Source organism: Palaemon carinicauda, chromosome 12 (genome assembly GCF_036898095.1).
Source record: "Palaemon carinicauda isolate YSFRI2023 chromosome 12, ASM3689809v2, whole genome shotgun sequence".
Lineage (NCBI taxonomy): Eukaryota > Metazoa > Arthropoda > Malacostraca > Decapoda > Palaemonidae > Palaemon > Palaemon carinicauda.
In genome coordinates, this window is record NC_090736.1 from 153488446 (window position 1) to 153511410 (window position 22965).

Genomic DNA, 22965 nt, shown 5'->3' on the forward strand with positions numbered 1-22965 from the left:
CTAAGGTTTGTATGGTTAGGAAAAATACAAATTATCTCTGAATTTGTCATTTTTTTTTCTATTTTTTGATTCCTTATTTTTACTTTATGTTTATTATTTTCTGAATTTAATTACATTATGTATTTTCTTCATCACTGCCACTTTTCTTTCGTTTTTTTAGCTGGCGCTTGGTCTGCTTCTACCGAAGGCCTCTTTTTTAAAAAATCATCCAATCAGTCATGCCATTAGAAGGTGTTGCTACTTTCATAGCTTCCTTCTACTTCAGGATCGTTCTTATCGTAGACGGATTTCGGTCATATTCCTTTGCGATCACACTTAACTGCATGCCAGCCTCGTATTTCTTGATTATTTCCATCTTCATCTCCATGGAAAACATCATCCTCGTCTTTCCCTTGACATCAACGAATTTCTTGGGACCCATGGCTAATGACGTAACGTAATATCACACACTATACAGTACAATTGTTACGAAAGCGAAATCACAAACACGAAGTCAATGGGTACGATACCGCTGCCAATACTTGAAGACATAGGAACGCCAATGCGTAAATGCATGATGGGATGCAGTTCAGTAGATGTTGACCAATAGGAGAGCAGGATCTTATGGTGGTAACTAGCATCCGAGTAGGGAGATAACCAATGGGAGCGCGGGGGGAGGGTAGCGAGTTTACAGGCTGGCAGTGTGCAAATTTTAAAATCAGTCTCGGACACGGGCGGCCTCTCACACCGTACTTTCTTTCATTGTCCGAAATATTTTTCGTGATGCAAGTCGTAAAATTCTTCGCATCTCGTTTCGCAGAGTGAAAATTTTGTAAGCAAATTCTTTCGTATCGAGAGGTTTTACTGTAAATAGTTTTCATACAAGGCTTGGGTCAAGCTTCCCAGCCCTCAGTCGTAAGTTAGACCTCCTCCATGAAACATGGTTCGCGTCCTTCAGTCTCCGTTTCTACTCACCTTGGCTTTGGTCAGAAGAGTTAGTGAACTGCATGGTCTTTATTACGACATTGCCCATTCAAGGAGATGGGGGAAGATGATTCTCGACTTCGTCAGTAAGTTTGTAGCCAAGACTCAAAATCCGGGAGTAGGGGATCCTAGATTCAGGCCCTTCTGGATCGGGAGTCTTTGTACGGGAACCGATGCTAGGAATTCACTCCTGAGTGTCGGCACTCATCATCAGTACGAGGAAGGTCAAGAGGAGGGTCACGAAGAACACATCTCTACTTGGATTCGAAGGGTCATAGACTTCGCTCTGAATCCCGACCTTCCTCCAACACGAAGACCCAGAGCTCATGCACGTTAGGGACATTGCAATGTCCTTAGCATTCAAAAGAAACTACTTTGTGGCGCAGGTATTGTAAGGGGGGTGCGTGGAAGCGTCAGACGACCTTCACCGCCCACTACTTGCAAGACGTAACCCACAGGATCATAGAGATGTTCCCCATTGGTCCTGTGGTGGCTGCACAAATGGGTTAAACCCCTCAGGCTCCTTGATGGACAAGTAGCAGATGGTTGAGGGCAAAGGTTACCAGGGATTAGTCTGGGATGAATACGTAAGAATGACTGCCTTTTTCTTTCTTCATTCCCCTCTCTTGGAGAATCAACACCCAGGGTCCTCTGCAAAGCTGCCCTCACCTATCTGCAGGTAAAACTTTTCCTCGTGTAACCTGGTATTGAAATAATACTTGTTGCATCCCCATACCCCTAGCAAGGGGAGATTATGTAATGCCTATGATACCTTTGGAAGATTCCTATTACTCGAAGAACTCTTACCTAGACAAGCATGCAGCTTGCGTAGGCTACTGGCCGTGTGTAGCACGGTGTTTAGTGAGGCGTAGGCTTTTTACCAGTTATGAGCGAAGCACGTTCGGGTAAACCCCGGGACAATTCCATAAAACCAGTTGGCACTGATTTCCACCCTCGTAAGGATTAAGTCATCCCCAATAAATAGCATTGGTTTGTATAAGTGACAGAACAAATGACAAATTTGGAAGTGATTTGTATTTTTCTTAACGATACAACCTGTAGCTATTTTTTACAGATTGACTCGCCAGCACCTATCCCCCTAGAAGTCATACCTGTAAGCAAAAGTGGTTACTCAGCCTAGGTTTGTGAGTGAGCCGGGTAGCAGACTACCCCCCCCCCTACTAACTAGCAGGTGGGGGGTTAACCCTTGTTACTTTCCCTACGGGCTGCCAACGTAAGAGCTCGTGTCCAGAACAAGGCTGGACAATCTAACAAGCAAGCAAAACCTTCGCTAAAAGTCTTATGGCACGCTTCGTCTTTCCTCTTTGCCGAAAGTAATATCCCTATGAGTAGCTACAGGCTTGTATTGTTAGGAAGAATAAGAGTCATACGGAAAGTAAGACTGCTTCGTCCTCAAAGTAGGAGTGTAGCCTACCAATTGAAAGCCCTATGCTTAGAACCGTCCATTGCTCACAAAGTATTCACACTAGTGCTCACCCTGCTCTCAACTGGGACCCATTCGAATGGGATATATTTTATGAGGTATTTTGATGACTGGTTGATCCTAGCCTCCTCCGAGAGGCAGTTACTTTAGGATCAAGACATACAATTCTACTTTCCTTTTGTGTGATCCAGTGGTCAAATTGGAATAGTCGAGACTTGCACTCATATACTGTAGATGATGAAGTACAATACTTGGGCATGCTGATAGACTTGTCAGCAGCAAGTCTTAACATCAGATGATTGCATCAGCAGGCTCAGAGAGGTGGCATTCCTGTTACTGTTCAAAAGTGAATTCCTAGCTTGGCAGTGGCAAAGTCTTTTAGGACATCTTTCCTCAGAGAAAATTGGTCCGCACAAGCTTCTCCACTCACAGTCTCTTTAGTGGTGTCTGAAGCGTCAGTGGTCAGCAGCCAGCGTTTTCCTTTCCCATCTGGTTCTAGTGGAACAAGAGATATAGGGTGACTTTTCCTGGTGGCTGAACGACAAAAACCTTCCAACAGATTTTGATAGGACACTTAGTAATGCTGATGAGAGACAATACTACAGTTATAGCATATGTCAACAAGCTAGGAGGGACTATCTAGAGCAGTCTTTTGCGAGTTGACAAAATAGGTACCCATCTTGGCAGTAGGCAAGGTCAGATAGCTGGCTGCGAGATTCTCTCTGGCAAGGGGAATGTTCTCACAGACACACTTACTCGCCAGGGGCATGTTGTAGGTTCAGAGTGGTCCCTACCTTCTTAAGTGACAGAAGGCTTCTATTTTTCTGAGGATCACTGGCAATCGGCCTGTTTACCACACAGCTGAACACTGGTTTTCTGCCTCCCACCCCCCATTCCAGACTTGTCTCCATCTTTAATCAGGTGTCCACTGAGCATCAGAATGACTCTCTTCTCTGTCTTGCAGGTGCTCTACTTTGCTATCTTGAAAAGGATGTGGTGCTTCGGGGCTTAGTTCCAAAGACTTTTCCTAGTACTGGCTGGATGAAGAGAAAGATATTTAAGAAATCCATTTTTATAGCTTCTTGAGATCATCAGTTGCACCTACCCACACCAGTGAAGGAGTTTTAAATCCAACTTAGGCAAGGGATCATGAAATTAGAGGTGTTGAGCCCTTCCTACCACTCAGGAAGAACCTGTCTGTGGTTTAAATATTTAGATACAGGATGTTGCTTGGGAGTATACTCACAAGTCCTTGGTCCTCTGGTGACTGCTGAACAAGTTATTTAGCCAGCCTAGCTTTCTCATGAAACAAGATGCATCTTATTCAAGATAGTGTATGCCTAGAATGAAAGATAGTGACTGGCTTTCTACCCTTCTTTTTTCCCCCTCTCATGGGTTGCAGAAGTCGTGGCCACTATGAGCTGAACCAGACGTCATATGCAGGTGCTCTTCATAACCGAGCAACCTTTCTTTTTAGACAAGACCTGTCAAGAAGTATCTCCACACATCCTCCCAGGCAGTTGGAGGATGGATAGAATGTATGTAAACCCATTTCCTAATGTATATACCGTCAGACAACATAACTCTACAAGGCTATAGGTTCTCCTGTGGTGGTCTACCATTTACTCTTGCTATGTGCCAAAGCTAACACCTGTGACATCTCTATGCACAGACTCTTTGGAAGTTAGCAGGAGTCATCACCTTAGCTGCCATACAGGACCAGGTGCTTGACATTTCCGAAAAAAGTTAAACCAGTCAGATTCTTGTTCATAGGGACTTCCTACCTGCTTACAGATGAGTATCCTATGAAAGGATGATGATATATATTTGTGTAGGAACAAATGAAAAATTACAAAAGTAATTTGTATTTTTCCTGAATATACAAACCTGAGTCTTCAAAGTTACACTTCCTGCCTCAACCACCCCGCAAATCTTAAGCCTAAGGTCATAAGCGAGTGTCTAGTTGACTGAGAGGTGGGCAGGGCTTCCTCGTCACCCGTCGGTATTAATAACTACTTACATGTAATTTGTAATAGCTGTTTTAGCCTCACTGAAGTCATACTCTCATTAAAGAACTCAGGTTTTTACCGTTAGGAAAAATACAATTTTCAATATTAATCTTACCCGATAATCATGTAGCTGTCAACTCCGTTGCCCGACAGAATTCTACGGAAGGGATACGCCAGCGATCGCTATACAAGAGGGGGGTGTACTCACCAGCGCCACCTGTGGCCAGGTACTGCAGTACTTCTTGTTGACACCACCTCAATTTTTCCTCTGTCGTGCCTCCGGCTAGACCTACATGGATACGCTGTTGATTCTGGAATTTTTGCTCACGATTTGGTGATGTATTTGCTCTAGAGTTTAGCTTTCGCTATTCAGGAAGTTTTATCATTAGCTTAGCTAGCTTTTGGAATTAATTTGATTAATTATGGTGACGAAGAGAGTATGAACTCTCTTTCACTTTTAAATGGCCGACCCTTCCCTTAGACGGAAGTGTTGGTGTCTAAGAGAGTATAGACTCTCTTTCTTAATTTTGCTTAACAAAAGTTATAGATTTATTTTATATCTCTCCGCCTTTTATAGGCCTCTTCGATTAACTTCCTTTTATTATAAACTTATTAAAATTAATTTTTATATTTGTTTATATTCGACCTTTCCTAATAGTAGGCGGTCTTTTCTTGGTACCGAAGTTAATTAACATTGAGCCCGTCATTTCGGTTTTACCTGTTAACATATTATGCTATTTTAATGTTTTTGAAAGAATTTCTTTGATAGTCTCGTACTGTTTTCAAAGTTGAACTAACGTTTTGTTTTGTCTCTGCAGTTGTTGACGTTCAGAACGTTCAACTTGCGCTCTATCGTTACGATAGAGAGAGAATTTTCACGGTGTCACGTTGCAGTAAGAGTAAACCGTTTCTAGCGTTTTGTTCATTCTTTCTTAGCTTAATGGTTTTAATTCTAATAAAGGAACTTTTTATTTGGGAAATCTTTCAGTTTTTTTCCTTTAACAATAATATGTTTTAACGATATATATGATTGGGCTCTTCTCTCAGGTTCTAAGTCAAGAGAGAGAGAGAGAGAGAGAGATAGAGACGGAGGGAGAGAGAGGAGGATAAACGTTTCGTTCAAGCGAGTAACGTTGTTATCGTTTTTGCTCTTCTCCCTAGTCTCTTTAGGGGAAGAAGGTAAACGTTTCTAGAGTTTTATTCTTGTTCTCAAGCTTTATGCGGTGAGAGATTTTAAACGTAGTTTATTTGATCTAGTGTTTAGTCTCTTTCCAGCCACTGAATTATTTATCTTTCATTAGATTTTTCTGTTACATTGTAATTCTGTTTTCGCAATTACTAACTTTTAAGGAAGGATAGAATTGCGTGTTTCAGGTACAAACCACTTAAAGTTTCGAGTTCAGTGAAATAAGTGCAAACAGAAAATCAAAAGTGATAAGTGATAAGCGCAAAGTGTTACAGTGTTGCGTTCGAGGGTTTGTCTGTTCGTGCCAGTTGTTCGCCTAGTCTGGGACCTCTTACAAGCTCCCAAGCCCAGGGGAGAAGTAATGTCGAAGGACTTATGGGTTCAGCAGGCCTTGATCGACGAACAGACGTTTTCCCTCCGTGGTTTCGGGTGTATCTACACACGTTGCCGACGTGATCACCCCACCCACACAAAGGCGAGAGAGCCCTTTTATTCCTCGTCTGCGGAAGAGGTTTCTCGCAGAAACCATGGACCAAATCTTGCAGCTTTTAAGTGCAAGTCGGTCCCTTCCGCACAAGTCCAACTCCTAGGTGTAGCCATTAGCCCTGGATCAGTTCGGACTTGCTGCAGTACGACAACTGCACACCTCCCAGAGAGGCAAGGTGGTATCGCAACAGGCAGTAGCTCCGTCTGTTGCCGCACCAGCTGTTTTAGACCCTCAGTCTCAACGGACAGTAGCTCCGTTTGTTGTTGTCTTTCTTAAACTCTAGTGGTCTATACTGCAGACAATGCAGTCTCAGCTTGCGGTGTTGATGCAGGAGTTTCAGGCAGAGAAGGTTAATACACCTCCTCCTGCGAACGCTCCTCCTCCTCTGCGCAGTACAATCTGCCAGACGTATGAGGTTGAGGTTCCTCTAGCTACCTCCATGCGTGAGCTGCCGCGTTGGGAGTTGCCAGATACCAGCACTGTGCAGCAACCTCCACTTTCCTTGAGGCAGGAGCCTCTTACCACGCAGCAACCTCCTCAACAATGGGGGCAGGAGCCTTATGCCTTACAACCTCCTCTACCCTTGAGGCAGGAGTATCTTGCATTACAACTACCCTCGAGGCAGCAACCTCTTGAGGTACGACAACCTCTACCATCCTTGAGGCAGCCACCTCAACTCTCGCAACAACCACCTCCACTTTCCTCGAGGCGAGAACCTCAACTCTCGAGGCAAGCACCTCAAGAACCTCAACTCGTGAGTCAAGAGCCTCTCTCTGCGCAGCCACCTCAACCCTTGAGGCAAGCGCAACTCTTGAGGCAGGAACCTCATGCTATGAGTCAGCCACCTCAACGCATGCATCTGCCACTTTCTCCTCAGCTTGAGCCTCTTCCCATTCAACTTGAACCGCAGTCTATGCAGCATGAGCCTCTCTCTGCGCAGCTACCCCCTCAACCCTTGAGGCAGACGCAACTCTTGAGGCAGGAACCTCACAGGATCAAACCATGAGGCAGGAGCCTCATGCTATGCGGCATCCTCCTCAACCCTTGAGGCAGGAGCCTCATGCTATGCGACATCCTATGGGCTCTCGTGGCATGGTTGGTTTCGACCTGGCCTTTCATTAGAAGGGGCTAGTGTTCGATCCCAAGTATGAGGTAGAAATTTATTTCTATTTGAACACGTTGTGTTGATATTTATCCATATTGACTCATTAGAGGTAATTTGAATGAATTACTACCAATTGTGTCACGTGGTGGCCCGGGGAAAGCTGGTAAAACTCTCTGGTAAAGAGACTGATGTCTCACCAGGTAAATCCTCGGACAGCTAGATTAGTGTCAGGTTCAGATTTCTTTTAAGCAGCATGAGCCTCATCCCATGCAGCATGAGCCTCATCCCATGCAGCATAAGCCACACGCCATGCAACATGCTCTGCTTACCTTACAGCATGCTCTACATACAGCATGCTCTGCATACAGCATGCTCTGCATGCCTTGCCGCATGCTTCTCAGTCACACATCTTTGGTTGTTGCCAACTCACTAGACTGTCAAGCAGTTTCATAACGTTGCCTTCTGGTCTGCTGCTTTTGCACCAGTGAAACCCTCACTGAGAGAACTTGGCTTTTCTCGGATATGGTCCCTGTAGATGAGAAAGTGCTATTCTCCCTCCTTCTGATATTCCCTTGAGGACTCTGTCATTTGGAGAGGAGCCTTTAGCTGCGTAGCCTCCTATGGACTTTTATTTAAGCATAACATGCTTCCAGGGAAGGTAATGGTTCCACTTCAGTCGCTAACCCCGTCTGTTACCACACCTGCTCCCATAGACCTTGAGCTGTGTTGCAAGACATGCAGTCCAAGCTTAGTCCTTGTTAGAGGATTTTTTGTTTACGGAGTCAGTGTGTCACTGGGAAGACGTTCAACAACCAGCAGAAGTGACTTGTTGTGACGCAGTGCGGCAACCTCAGCAACCCGATAAGGAGTTGTCTGTACGACCCAGACAGTCTAGACAGCTTCGGGTTGTCACTGTACTTCCTCGCTTCCCCATGGTTGACAGTTCACAGACTGTGCAGCAGTACCATGATCTTGTGTCCGGCTCCGTCAGACGACTGGCTTTTAAGAGCTCCCACAAGTCGTCGCTGTCTGGAGATTCTCAGATGGACTATGGATCTGACCAAGGAACTGGGCCTCCTGGTCAATTTTGAGGAGTCCCAGCTCGTCCCATCCCAGACCATTGTCTACCTGGGTATGGATCTTCAGAGTCGAGCTTTTCGGGCTTTTCCGTCGGCCCCAAGGATCTTCCAAGCCCTAGAATGCATCCAGAGCATGCTGAGAAGGAACCGATGCTCAGTCAGGTAGTGGATGAGTCTAACAGGGACACTTTCATCGCTGGCCCTGTTCATCGTGTTAGGGAGACTCCACCTCCGCCCCCTTCAGTATCATCTAGCTGCTCACTGGATAAAGGACATGACGCTAGAGACGGTCTCAGTTCCTGTTTCCGAAGAGAGGAGGTCTACTCTCGCGTGGTGTAAGAACAGCTTTCTTCTCAAGGAAGTCTACCTTTGGCTGTTCAGAAACCCGACCGCCGTCTCCTCTCGGACGCATCAGACACGGGCTGGGGTGCGACTTTGGACGGACAGGAATGCTCGGGAACATGGAATCAGGAGCAAAGGACACTTCACATCAATTGCAAGGAGTTGTTGGCGGTTCATCTGGCCTTGATAAACTTCAAGTCCCTCCAGCTTAACAAGGTGGTGGAGGTGGACTCTGACAACACCACAGCCTTGGCTTACATCTCCAAGCAGGGAGGGACTCATTCGTGGAAGTTGTTCTAGATCGCAAGGGACCTCCTCATCTGGTCAAAAGATCGAAAGCTCACGCTGGTAACGAGGTTCATTCAGGGCGATATGAATGTCATGGCAGATCGTCTCAGCCGGAAGGGTCAGGTCATCCCCACAGAGTGGACCCTTCACAAGAATGTTTGCAGCAGACTTTGGGCCCTGTGGGGTCAGCCAACCATAGATCTGTTCGCTACCTCGATAACCTAGAGACTCCCGTTGTATTGTTCTCCGATTCCAGACCCAGCAGCAGTTCACGTGGATGCTTTTCTGCTGGATTGGTCCCATCTCGACCTGTATGCATTCCCGCCGTTCAAGATTGTCAACAGGGTACTTCAGAAGTTCTCCTCTCGCAAAGGGACACGGCTGACGTTGGTTGGCTCCGCTCTGGCCCGCGAGAGAATGGTTCATAGAGGTACTGCAATGGCTGGTCGACATTCCCAGGACTCTTCCTCTAGGAGTGAACCTTCTACGTCAACCTCACGTAAAGAAGGTACACCCAAACCTCCACGCTCTTCGTCTGACTGCCTTCAGACTTTCGAAAGACTCTCAAGAGCTAGGGGCTTTTCGAAGGAGGCAGCCAGAGCGATTGCCAGAGCAAGGAGAACATCCACTCTCAGAGTCTATCAGTCTCAAGGGGAAGTCTTCCGAAGCTGGTACAAGGCCAATGCAGTTTCCTCAACCAGTACCACTGTAACCCAGATTGCTGACTTCCTGTTACATCTAAGGAACGTAAGATCCCTTTCAGCTCCTACGATCAAGGGTTACAGAAGTATGTTGGCAGCGGTTTTCCGCCACAGAGGCTTGGATCTTTCCACCAACAAAGATCTACAGGACCTCCCTAGGTCTTTTGAGACCTCAAAGGAACGTCGGTTGTCCACTCCAGGCTGGAATCTAGACGTGGTCCTAAGGTTCCTTATGTCATCAAGATTTGAACCTCTCCAATCAGCCTCTTTTTAGGACCTCACATTAAAAACTCTTTTCCTCGTGTGCTTGACAACAGCTAAAAGAGTAAGTGAGATCCACGCCTTCAGCAGGATCATAGTTTTCACATCTGAAACGGCTACATGTTCCTTGCAGCTCGGTTTTTGCTAAACGAGCTTCCTTCACGTCCTTGGCCTAAGTCGTTCGAGATCCCAAGCCTGTCCAACTTGGTGGGGAATGAACTGGAGAGAGTACTTTGCCCAGTTAGAGCTCTTAGGTACTATCTAAAAAGGTCTTAACCTTTACGAGGACAATCAGAAGCCTTATGGTGTGCTATCAAGAAGCCTTCTTTTCCAAGGTCTAAGAACTCAGTTTCTTACTATTCAGGCTTCTGATTAGGGAAGCACATTCTCATCTGAAGGAAGAAGACCTTGCTTTGCTGAAGGTAAGGACACATGAAGTGAGAGCTGTGGCTACTTCAGTGGCCTTCAAACAGAACCGTTCTCTGCAGAGTGTTATGGATGCAACCTATTGGAGAAGCAAGTCAGTGTTCGCATCATTCTATCTCAAAGATGTCCAGTCTCTTTACGAGTACTGCTACACCCTGGGACCATTCGTAGCAACGAATGCAGTAGTAGGCGGGGGCTCAGCCACTACATTCCCATAATCCCATAACCTTTTAACCTTTCTCTTGAATACTTTTTATGGGTTGTACGGTCGGCTAAGAAGCCTTCCACATCCTTGTTGATTTGGCGGGTGGTCAATTCTTTCTTGAGAAGCGCCGAGGTTAAAGGTTGTGATGAGGTCCTTTAGTATGGGTTGCAGCCCTTGATACTTCAGCACCTTAGAGTTGTTCAGCCTCCTAAGAGGAACGCTGCGCTCAGTAAGGAAGACGAACTTATTAAAGGCAGAGTAATGGTTCAAGTCGACTTCCTTACCAGGTACTTATAATTTCATTGTTATTTTGAATAACTGATAATATGAAATACGGGATACTTAGCTTCTTGATATACATGTACACTGGTTTTCACCCACCTCCCTGGGTGTGAATCAGCTACATGATTATCGGGTAAGATTAATATTGAAAAATGTTATTTTCATTAGTAAAATAAATTTTTGAATATACTTACCTGATAATCATGATTTAATTGACCCACCCTTCCTCCCCATAGAGAACCAGTGGACCGAGGAAAAATTGAGGTGGTGTCAACAAGAAGTACTGCAGTACCTGGCCACAGGTGGCGCTGGTGAGTACACCCCCCTCTTGTATAGCGATCGCTGGCGTATCCCTTCCGTAGAATTCTGTCGGGCAACGGAGTTGACAGCTACATGATTATCGGGTAAGTATATTCAAAAATTTATTTTACTAATGAAAATAACATATTAACAAAGGCAAATATAAAGTAAGTTATTTCAACAGTGAAGTTCTAAAAAAATTTGAAATATAAAATATTTTTTTAGACTTGATTAAATAGGTAATATTATCATAGAGATAAGCTTGTTGATTTCAATTTTAAGCCTCTTAAGAAGTATGAGAACTTGTACAAATTTGATAATACTGTACCATGTAAGATATGTTATGCTGTTAGGGAACCTAAAATAAAAAAAAAAAATAAAAAACACTTTTAGCAACTTAGGACTTGTATTCTTTACTTTTATTTTCTGTACTGTCTCTTTTAGCACCACTACAAAGCAGCGGTTTTCTGGGCAGACAAAGTCGTCAATCTGAGCAATGGAGCTCCCGTCGATGTTTATTGGTTGGCGCAAAGCTACTTCCTCACCAAGCAGTTTCACAGGGCCATTCTCTTGATTAACTCTTATAAATTAAACAGGGTGAGTATCATGTTACAACAGAGTAAGTTTCATGTAGTATGGTTTACTAGGACTAGTGTCATCAAGTCACCTCACTGGTGTACTTTAGACATAATTTATGGGTCTTTGGAGCATCATTTCTACCCTTAGCTGCTGTCTAATCTCTTCTTAGTGCAACCTTAAGGTTTTATCTCTGTTGCACATCGGTACTGAATGGCTTCCTTATCCCAAGCACTAATAAATCCAAATCCTTGTATGGATTACTGGGTAGTTAATATTCTCAATTACCAAAGTACCATTCTGAATACAGAACAGAGGACATGGAGAACTCAACAAGGGATGAAAGAAAGAATAATGCTTTTCCAACATATGGAGGAATAGAAAGTAAAGAGGCCTGTATGGGCAGTAAATGGAGGCCTTGGCTTGCTGAATATTAGACGAAACATAGAGGAGGAGATGACATTGTTGACTAAAGAAAGGTGTCTCAATATACCAGTTATCCATCAAAATACAAGATGTGGATCAGTTTTGATAGTAAGTTTGGATCTTAAGTCGAAGGCATGTAAGACATAGAGCCTGAATTCATAGGAGCAATGAAGCCCAGGACAGAGATGATATTTATAGCTTTGGTGGTGGATGATGATGGCATAAAAGTTGTTTTTAATAATCTTAAGAAAGAAATTTCTTAAAGATATGGCAAGATATGACCAAACTTTGATTTACGACCATCCAGATCTTGGTTTCTTTAACTTGATAGGTTTTCTTTTAATGGTTTGAGAGGCAGCTGAAAGTTTCTGTGTTGGAAACATAGGAAATATTTTGAAATGAAGCCAAAAAAACCTGAGTAGAGGAAATGTTTAAGAAATAAAATAAAAATTGGTATGGTTACTTTTTACAGCTCTGTAAGAAGCATTCATTGAAATTATGAATCTAAAATTTAGCCATTTGTTGCATAGTAGATCAGATGTGTGTAATGACTTTTGTACAGAAATGTAAATTTAATTTAAAAAAATCAATTAGACTAAGCTCACCAATCTTAAATTTTTCTTTGTAGGGGTTGATTTGATTTTGTGCTTTTTGTAATCCATAGTGATCATTTTCAGAATCCAACCTGTCAGTATTTGGTTGCATTGTGTTACTTTGAAGTTGGGGAGTTCCAGTCAGCATTGGAAGTTCTAGAGCCCACAGAAAACAACAACCTGTCACGTTTGAAAGCAGAAGAACCGCTCAGTGTTCCTGAAATAGATGATACTATGTCGGTAAGTTACACTAGGTTTGCTTGGTATTAGACATTTAAATGACACTAATAGAGACAAACTTCTTTTTATGCTCGTGGTTTAATTCTTAGCTGAATATTTAGTCTCCAACTAGGCCATAACACTTGCATGTCCTTGTTTTTATGTTAACTAAACCTGGCAACTAGGCCATAACACTTGCATGTCCCTGTTTTTATGTTAACTAAATCTGGTCCATATAAAAGCTACATGCTTAATGGACTTGGGCTGTACTAATAATGTTTATAACACATTTTTTTATTGTAACAAAGGCCAATAAAGATATCAATATCAATATCATCAGTTATTTATTAAATTATTTTGTCGTTTTCCTTGCTATTACGTTAATAGTTCTTTCTCTACTTGGTTTACATTGTGAGAAGTTAAGTACCTTTTTTTTGTACTTTTATTCTTTATTTATGTCCTTGACTACGCCTTACAGTATTTTGATTTTTTTTTGCAAGTCAAATTAATAGGAGTATAGCAAATACTATACCGTTGCACAACCAGTGCATCACCAAACAAATTAAAAGGCATTAGCGTATAAAGATCACACAAAGGTAGCATAGTACCTCAAAATGTCAGTGTTATGGTTATGAGAGGAAATTGCAAAGTATTCTGACATTTACTCTTATTTGTTGACTGATCACATTAATCGCCATTTAGCCTGCTTTATCTCCTGTATCTGTGATGCCACTTTAGTGGAATCACAACATTTATATCTGCTATTGTTGCAATTCTGGTGTCACTATTGTTGTACCTTAACATAGTTGATTTACTATAGTGTTAATTTGTCATTTTTTCAACAGGAAATGTTCTTAGAAATACTTTAGAAGAAATGATCACACATTTATTCAATTTGATATGCTAACTGCATAAATTCATAACAATCTGTGTTTCATCCTCAGAACACTTATAAGTAATATGAAGATAGCTTGAAATAGTTTTAAATACTTTATACAATATGCAGTATTTTATATATTGGTATTGGTTTTATATATAATAAGATTTTGAGTATGAAGTTGTAATGCATTTGTATGGATTATATGCATGTGATGAATTTGCACTCTGACAAACTTGAAGATAAATCTATTTTTACTATGACCTTTAATTATAAAATTAATCCTTTTGAGAATTAAAACAAAAACTTATTTTGTAGGTGGAATGTTCTCTACACTTACTCAAAGGTTACATATACGAAGCCAGTGACAATCGGGCCTTGGCAGCGAAGAGTTTCCGAGCTGCCATTCAAGCTGATCCCTTATGTTATGAGGCGGTTCATGCTTTAACCCAGCACCACATGTTGACTGTTAAAGAAGGTAGGTTTAAAGAAATTGTTCAACAGTTTATATTTTTGATGAAGATTAAAGAATGTCCATTTTACAACCGAGACCCAACCTAACACGCGACCTGGCTCGGGACTAGCCTCAGGGCACGTATCCTTCCACCTGGGGTAGTCCTCACAGAAAACGGAAGTAGGGTAAACTACACAAAACTCTGGTCGGTTGAGAGGAGATTCCAGGTACCTCCTAAGAAAGTAGTTCTCGGTAAGTATGTTAGGAAAAATACAAATTACTTAAAAATTTGTGATTTTACAACAACTGGGTTACTGATATAAGATGTAAAGCCCACATTTGTGGTGTGTGGATCTGCCAGGAGGGCAGTATTAGTACTGCACATGCGCCATTTGAATCCTCTGGTTTATAGCAAGTAACTGCTTGGCTTGTGGTGCACTGCAGCACTGTTGACAGTTGAGGGGAATTCCCAAACTTTTCTTTTTCCTGCTGGATTCCCTTGAACTTTTTACTCCTATACTGTGATCTTTTCTACCTGTTTCTTTATTTTTTTTTTTATCCTACACAAATAGAAACCTAAGTCCTTTAACCCTTTTACCCCCAGGCTATTTGGAACTTTCCAACCGTTAACCCCCAGGGGTTATTTTTTTTTCAAGCACATTTTGCAGTATATTATTTTTAAATTGCTCTAACAGCCTTAATTTTTGTCATAGAGAAGTCAGGTTGGTCTCATTCTCTTGGAAAATGCCTGAAGTTTCTCAAAAAATTATCAAAAATATGCAAAATAAAATGTAAATAGCAGTTTTTTGCAAGGACATACCGGTAAGTCCATGGGGGTAAAGGGATGAGTTTTGTGAAACGTACCAGTACGTCCTTTGGGGGTAAAAGGGTTAATAGGAGTATGACTTCAATGAAGCTGGAATGACCCTTTAAACTTTTAGTGAGGTAGTTATACTGTAGTTGCTGCTGGATGAAGGGTCGAGTAACCTTTACTTTGATTTCAGCTGTAGTATAGTACAGGTACAGACTTACTGCTCTGCTGCCTCGTAATCTGGCTGTTTTAATCTTATGCGATTTCTTTTAGATTGTTGTGTTCGGGGGATATTAATGGAAGATGCCAAGTATATGTAGTGTTTCCTGATAAGTAAATGTGAGAGAGTTTTCTGTGCAGCATACTTGTTTCTGTCGGACAGGATGTCGGTTTTTGTTCTATTCCTCGGAAATGTAGCCTTATAACGACAGCGTGAACCTAAGGAAGTCAGTTCTTCTTAGACATCTCGGTGCTCTGTTGGTCTGTTGGAGGAAGGAGTTCTGCTGCCGCCGAGTGTTCTGCTCTTCTTACCTTTAGTTTGTTCCGACAAGAGATACTTAGCTCGAACTACTTTCATAGGATTGGTATAAATCACTCCGCTCCGACCAAATTAATTCGCTTCCCACCCCCACAATGCCCTTGAGAAAATCATTGTCCTGCACAACCATGTAGAAGGCAAACTTCAATTTTCTCTTTCTCCTCTGACTCATCTTTGTTACAGTGTCTTTGGTGCATCTTCTCGAAGAAGTAAATGATGTTTTTACGAATAGAACTTACCTGGCAGTTATATATACATAGCTAATTATCTCTATTTCGGCAGAATTTTTCTAAAACTAGGCAACCGCCTTGTGGTGGTTGGGTGGTAACACCCGTTAAAGGGTGGTAGGAGGAATCATTCCCGTTTTCTGTTCTTCAGTTCATCTCTGCCGGCCGGATCGACAACACGTTGGTCCGTCATTAAGAGTTTTTCTTCGCTTTCCCTGCTCGGTGTACCAGTCTGCTTTTTTGGTGAAGTACTCTGATTTGGGGTTTTGGCGATCGTTGTATTTTGTTTTCTCTTAGCTTTTTTTTGCTGTTTTTCATTATGAGTGAAAAGAGTCATTACCGTATCTGTGCGAATGAGGAATGTAAGGTGAGACTACCGAAAATGGCGGTAGATCCTCACACTGTTTGTTCTCATTGTAGGGGTTTTGTTTGTGCCCTTGATAATAGGTGTGGGGAATGTAAGGTTTTGGATGAGAAAGATTGGTTAATTATGAAGCGCTATGTGCGTAAGCTAGAGCTCGATAGAGTTAGGAGAGCTTCTAGGTCTAAGTCTAAGTCTGTTAGTGGTAAGGAAGACGAACTTAGCGTAGATTTATCTATTGATCCTATTATTGATTCCTCTTTGGAAGTTGATCCTTCCCTTGAGGTAGTAACTCCTGCACCTCCTACAGGTTCCGTATCTACGGATGACCCTCGGTACGCTAGCCTGGCGGCCGAGTTGAAGGCCATTAAAGAACAACTGGAGGCCTTTAAAGGTAAGGAAAGTGAAAGTGCTTGTGGTAGTGCAGTGGAGGTGGCGACTGACCGAATCTGTCATACCCCTAGGCCTAGACCTCTACCAAGCTCCCAGGACCAAGGGAGAAGGTACGTCGATGACCGAAAGGGGGTGAGAGGTACGTACCCTCGGTCAGCCGTCGCCTCAGACAGTCCTGTTGTCGATTCCCAGGCTGCTCTTGACCGTCACGGGAAAGACGTGTCGGATGTGTTGTTTTCTTCTCCGAATTCGTCCAGACGTAAATGGAAGTATGAAGCTTCTAGACCTACTAAGAGGAGATGGAACCGCGACGAACGGTCTCGTTCTTTCTCTCCCGGTTCTAGCAGTTATGAACCTTGTCCGTCGGAGGATGATTTCGACTCCGTGCCTGTGAAAAGGACGAAGCCTGCTGCCGAAGATACGAGTGTTATTCGTCAGCCCCCCCCTTCGGGTCCGCAAGACCCAGCTGATGTTGCTAAATCCTTTATGTCTGTCATGCAGGAACAACTTTTGACTTTAGTACAAGCCTTTAGCCGCCCTCACGCCCAGTCTGACAGACGTAAAGACGACTCGTTGCCGATTAAGAAGTCTGCTTCTAAGAGAGAACGGAGTTCTTCTTTAAAGAAAACTTCTCCCTCTCTACGCCAGGATGAGGAATGTGTGCTTTCGCCAGGCGATACTTCTTCGCGATACCAGGGCGATACGTTTTCTCGTTCTCGATACCGGGACGATACCTTATCGAACGACGCTGCTTCTCGTTCTCGATACCAAGACGATACCGCCTCCCGTTCGCTTCGACACGACGATACCTCCTCTCGTTCGCTTCGCCACGACGATACCTCCTCTCGTTCGCTTCGCCACGACGATACCTCCTCTCGTTCACGACGCCACGACGATACCGACCCTAGTTCTCGACGCCACGACGATACCGCCTCTCGTTCACGACGCCACGACGATACCGCCTCTCATTCTCGCCGCCACGACGATACCGCCTCTCATTCTCGCCGCCACGACGATACCGCCTCTCGCTCTCGACGACAGAACGACTCTGCCTCTCGTTCTCGGTCCCAGGGCGATACCACCCTGCCTCTTCGGGACGATACTGCCTCTCGTCCCAAGGATTCTTCTAGCGCGGGACTCCAGGATGCAACCCGTCTTTTGCAGGATGATGCCTTTGATTTGCCCTTGTCGGGTTCTAAGGATCCTTCTCTTTCGAAGGATATTGCAGATGTGGATCAGGACCTCGAGGATGTTTCTGATGACGATGATAATCCTGCCGACGCTGTGGGAGATTACAAAGTTCTCTCTCGCTCCCTTCTAGAACTTTTTGGAGAGGAATTTCAACCTGCTGCCCCTCAATCTCCTCAGTCCCAATTTAACAGAAAGAAGGCCAAGAAACAGTCGGCCTTCATCAAGATGAAGCTGTCTATCTCCGCAAAGAAGGCTCTCACGAAGATTGATGACTGGATGATGGAGCGGAGACAAACAGTTAAGACTTCCTTCTCGTTTCCACCAGCTCGTCTTGCTTCAAGAGCGGGTATGTGGTATGCAACTGGAGAACCTTTGGGTCTGGGAGTGCCTTCCTCCTCCAAGGGTGACTTCTCTGGTTTAGTGGACTCTGCTAGAAGGCATGCTCTCAACTCAGCCAAGGTCATGTGGTCGATGTCGGAGCTGGATCATCTCGTCAAAGGTATTTTTAGAGCCTTTGAGGTTTTTAGTTTCCTAGACTGGTCGCTTGGGACTCTCGCAAGGAAAACTGAACAGATGGAAGGATCTAGGGACCTTACCAGTATTATGTCCTTTATGGATAAGGCCCTCAGAGATGGGGCGAATGAGTTGGCTGCTCTGTTCTCAGCTGGGGTCCTAAAGAAGAGAGCTCTGCTTTGTTCTTTTGCTTCTAGGTCTGTTACCAATGCTCAAAAGTCTGAGCTTCTTTACGCCCCCCTCTCTCAACATCTTTTTCCCGAGTCCCTGGTTAATGACATTACGCGTTCTCTGGCCCAAAAAGCCACCCAAGACCTTTTATCTCGTTCTGCTCGTAAGCCCTTTGCAGCCCCTCCTTCTTCTTTGAAACGGGAGGAAAGGAGATTCCAGCAGCCCTTTCGGGGCAGGACTACTTCAAGATCAGATTTTAGAGGGAGAAGGCAAGATTCAGGACCAAGATCTACCAGGGGTTCTTTCAGACCTCGCTCCAGAAAATGAAGTTCGTCTCCTCCAGACAGTAGGCGCAAGACTGTCAGGTTTTTGGCAGTCTTGGAAGAGGAGAGGGGCGGACACCTGGTCCCTCTCAGTCATCAAGGAAGGATACAAGATCCCCTTTCTGAAAAAACCTCCTCTCGCAGATGCTCCGCTGACCTTAGTAGCCCGGTACTCAGATCCTGGGAAACAGAAGGCCCTAGTAGACCTTGTCAACCAAATGCTAGACAAGGGGGCGATAGAACCGGTTCGGGATCTAGTCTCCCCAGGCTTTTACAATCGCCTGTTTCTGGTCCCCAAGAACTCGGGCGGATGGAGACCCGTCCTGGATGTCAGCGCTCTCAACGTATTTGTGGAGAAGACAAAGTTCTCCATGGAGACGACTCAGTCGGTGCTGGCGTCAGTACGTCCAGGGGACTGGATGGTGTCCCTCGACTTGCAGGATGCATATTTTCATGTCCCCATCCATCCGACTTCGAGGAAGTACCTGAGGTTTGTAATGGAGGGCAAGTGCTTCCAATTCAGAGCTCTTTGCTTCGGTCTCAGCACGGCTCCTCAAGTCTTCACCAGGGTAATGGCGAATGTGTCAGGTTGGCTGCATCAGGAGGGGATAAGGATATCCTTCTATCTGGACGATTGGCTGATTCGTTCACGATCGAGGGAGAAATGTCTGGAGGATTTACGGAAGACTTTTATGATGGCTCAAGATCTAGGCCTGGTCATCAACAGGGAGAAGTCTCAGATCAGACCGAATCAGACTATTCTCTATTTGGGGATAGTTCTGAATTCAGTTCTTTTTCGGGCTTCTCCCTCTCAGGAAAGACAGACCAAGTGTCTCGTAAAAGTCAGAACTTTCCTGGACAAGAAGAGATGCACAGCGAAGGAGTGGATGAGTTTGCTGGGGACTCTATCCTCCCTCGAACTGTTTGTCTCTCTGGGGAGACTCCACCTAAGGCCTCTTCAGCACTTTCTTTCGAAGACATGGAACAGAAAGATGCAGGAAGACTCCTTTTCCTTCCCCATTCCAATAGAAGTCAAGACTCTTCTGAAGTGGTGGCTGGACCCAACCTTGTTAGGGGAAGGGATCTCCTTACACAAGAAGAACCCAGACCTAGTGTTGTTTTCAGACGCATCAGAGTCAGGCTGGGGGGCAACACTAGGAAGCAAGGAGGTCTCAGGCTATTGGGAAGGAATTCAGCTGGGATGGCACATCAACAACAAGGAGCTGATGGCCATTTTTCTGGGGCTAAAGGCCTTCAAGGACTTGGTGTCTGGGAAGATTGTGGAGGTCAACTCAGACAACACCACAGCTCTTGCTTACATCAGGAAGCAAGGAGGGACTCACTCTCTGTCTCTCTTCGAGACAGCAAGAGAGCTCCTTCTTTGGGCGAAGGAGAACAGGATAAGCCTGCTGACGAGGTTTGTTCAGGGACAGAAGAATGTGAGGGCGGACATGCTCAGCAGGAAAGGGCAGGTCCTTCCCACAGAATGGACCCTCAACCAACAGGTCTGTCAGAGTCTCTGGAGGCTGTGGGGGAGACCCCTCATCGATCTTTTCGCCTCCAATTTATCCAAGAGGATCCCCATCTATTGCTCCCTAGTTCCGGACAGAGAGGCAATAGCAGTAGACGCCTTTTTGATGGATTGGACGGGGATGGACACTTATGCTTTTCCCCCGTTCAAGATCATCAATCTGGTAGTCAGGAAATTCGCCCTCCTCGATTCGGGACGGATGATCCTGATAGCTCCGTTCTGGCCGATGAGGGAATGGTTCACGGAGGTGGTGGGCTTGTTGATGGACTTTCCAAGAAGCCTCCCTGCAAGTCCAAATCTGCTCAGACAACCCCACTTCGAGAGATATCATCAAAACCCCCTCGCTCTCAATCTGACTGCCTTCAGACTATCGAGAAGCTCGTCAGATCGAGAGGCTTTTCAGCGCAAGCTGCGAAAGCTATCGCCAGAGCGAGGAGGGTCTCTTCGCAGAGGGTCTACCAGTCCAAGTGGGAGACTTTTAGGGCTTGGTGTAGGAAGCACAAGATTTCCTCATCCACTACCTCTGTGAGCCAGATTGCGGATTTCTTGTTGTACCTCAGACAGGACGCTAAGCTAGCTGTGTCCACTATCAAAGGGTACAAAAGTATGCTCTCTTCCGTCTGTCGGCATAGAGGCTTGGACTTGTCTCGCGATAAGGACTTACATGACCTCTTGAAGTCTTTTGAGACGACCAAGCAGACCCAGTTAAAGCCCCCTTCTTGGAACCTTGATGTGGTTCTTAAATTTCTGTGCACCAAGAGATTTGAGCCCATCTCACAGGCTCCCCTTAGGGAGGTTACCAAGAAGACCCTCTTTCTTTTGGCCTTAGCAACAGCTAAAAGAGTTAGTGAAGTCCATGCAATTGAAAAACAGGTAGGCTTCAATCTGAATGGGGCAGTTTGTGCCTTGAGATTAGACTTTCTCGCTAAGAACGAGAACCCTTCTAAGCCCTGGCCGAGGACCTTTGAGGTTCCTAACTTGACCAACCTAGTGGGTCAAGAGCAAGAGAGGCTGCTCTGTCCAGTACGAGCCCTCAAGACCTACTTGTCTCGCACAAAAAGTGTGAGAGGCTCTTCTAGCTCCCTGTGGTGTTCTGTGAAAGATCCTCAAAAGCCCCTTTCCAAGAACGCTTTGTCCTTTTTCCTGAGGGAAGTGATAAGAGAAGCGCATCTCTTGTGTGAGGAGGAACACTTCGGACGTTTAAAAGTGCAAGCTCACGAAGTGAGGGCCATTGCGACCTCGCTTGCTTACCGCAAGAACATGTCGCTCCGTCAAATTATGGATGCGACATTCTGGAGGAGCAACTCTGTGTTCGCCTCTCATTACCTCAGAGAGGTGAGGGTGGATTATGAGAAATGTTATACCTTGGGACCATACGTAGCTACGGCTTCTGTATTAGGCAAAGGAGTTACTACCTCCCCTCAACCTTAGTTTTGTTTACTTGTACATAGGTTGGTGTATTTTTTTATTGGTTGTCCGAGGACTTCGACTTGTGTACAGTCACCTCAGTCTAGTTAGATAATTCTTATCTACTTTGCAAATGTTAGGTGGTTGGTTTGGTAAAGTTGCGGTTTTTTATTTGGGGCAATAGGTAGTCCTGAAGTCTAGTCAGATTGTTGGTCTCACCCCGTTGACAGACTCGATTGAGTGTTTTTCAGCACTGCAGGTCACATCCTGGCTGACACTCCTAAGGGAAAGCGACTCAAGAGGCAGGAGCCTTTGAAGTCAGCTACCTTAGCAGGTAAGGAATCAAGGTGTTTATTTATCCTACAACTTTTTTGGTTGTTTCCCCAACGATGTTACTGTCTATCACCCTCCTCCAAGTGTGTTAATCAGCTATGTACAGTGATACCTCGGTACTCGACCATAATCCGTTCGAGATCCGTGTTCGACCTCCGATTTGTTCGAGTACCGAATTTTTTTTCCCCATAAGAAATAATGGTATATATTCTATTCCGTTCCCAAGCACTCGAACAGGCCCAAAATATTAATAAAACGTGTACCTAAACAACAATAATTATCTAAATGTGTATGAAATTGGTCAGAAAATCCTATAAAACAATTTTAAACCATTTACTGTACTAAAATAAAACAATTTTAAACCATTTTCTGTACTGTAGTGAACATACCTTTGAGCAGCGGTTCGATGGCATACAGGGATGGATGTGGAGAGGATGGAAGGGGGAGGTTACTGCTTGGAAGGAGAGTCCCCTTCCATGATGTGGCGGGGTAGTTCTCCTTCAGGAGTTGTTTCTCTCTCCAATGAAAGGGTGGGCAGATCTATTTCAGGGGTTTCTTCTCTTCTTTGTCTCTTCTTTGGAGGAGAAACAGGCTTTGATGTAGCAGCTTTCTTTTCTTTTGTGAAAAACTGGTCTATTGTTAATTGTTTCTTCCTCCTCTGCAGTATTCTTCGAAAATGATACATGACACTATCATTAAACATATGCACTGCCCGGTTTGCTACTGCAATTTCTGGGTGGTATTTTTCAGCAAAAGCCTGCACATCTGCCCACTTGGAACAAATTTCATTGATGAGAGAACTTGGAACATCCTCCCTTACCTCATCCTCTTCTGAAGATTCCTGCTCCACAATCAGATCCTGCTGCTGTTGTTGTTGCAGGTGCAACAATTCCTCCACAGTCAACTCGGTAGAATGGCTTTCTACAAGCTCATCAATATCATC

The 22965-nt window shown here is 44.5% G+C and overlaps 1 protein-coding gene across 1 annotated transcript in view; it reads left to right on the top strand.

Moving 5' to 3' along the window:
• The window catches only part of LOC137651339 (cell division cycle protein 16 homolog), a 79098-nt gene that overhangs the window by 19364 nt on the left and 36769 nt on the right, over positions 1 to 22965 (top strand). The window contains exons 2-4 of the mRNA XM_068384628.1: positions 11523 to 11675; positions 12758 to 12913; positions 14088 to 14247. Of these exons, the coding sequence (XP_068240729.1) occupies positions 11523 to 11675; positions 12758 to 12913; positions 14088 to 14247 (469 nt within the window). The remainder of the gene's footprint in view (positions 1 to 11522; positions 11676 to 12757; positions 12914 to 14087; positions 14248 to 22965) is intronic.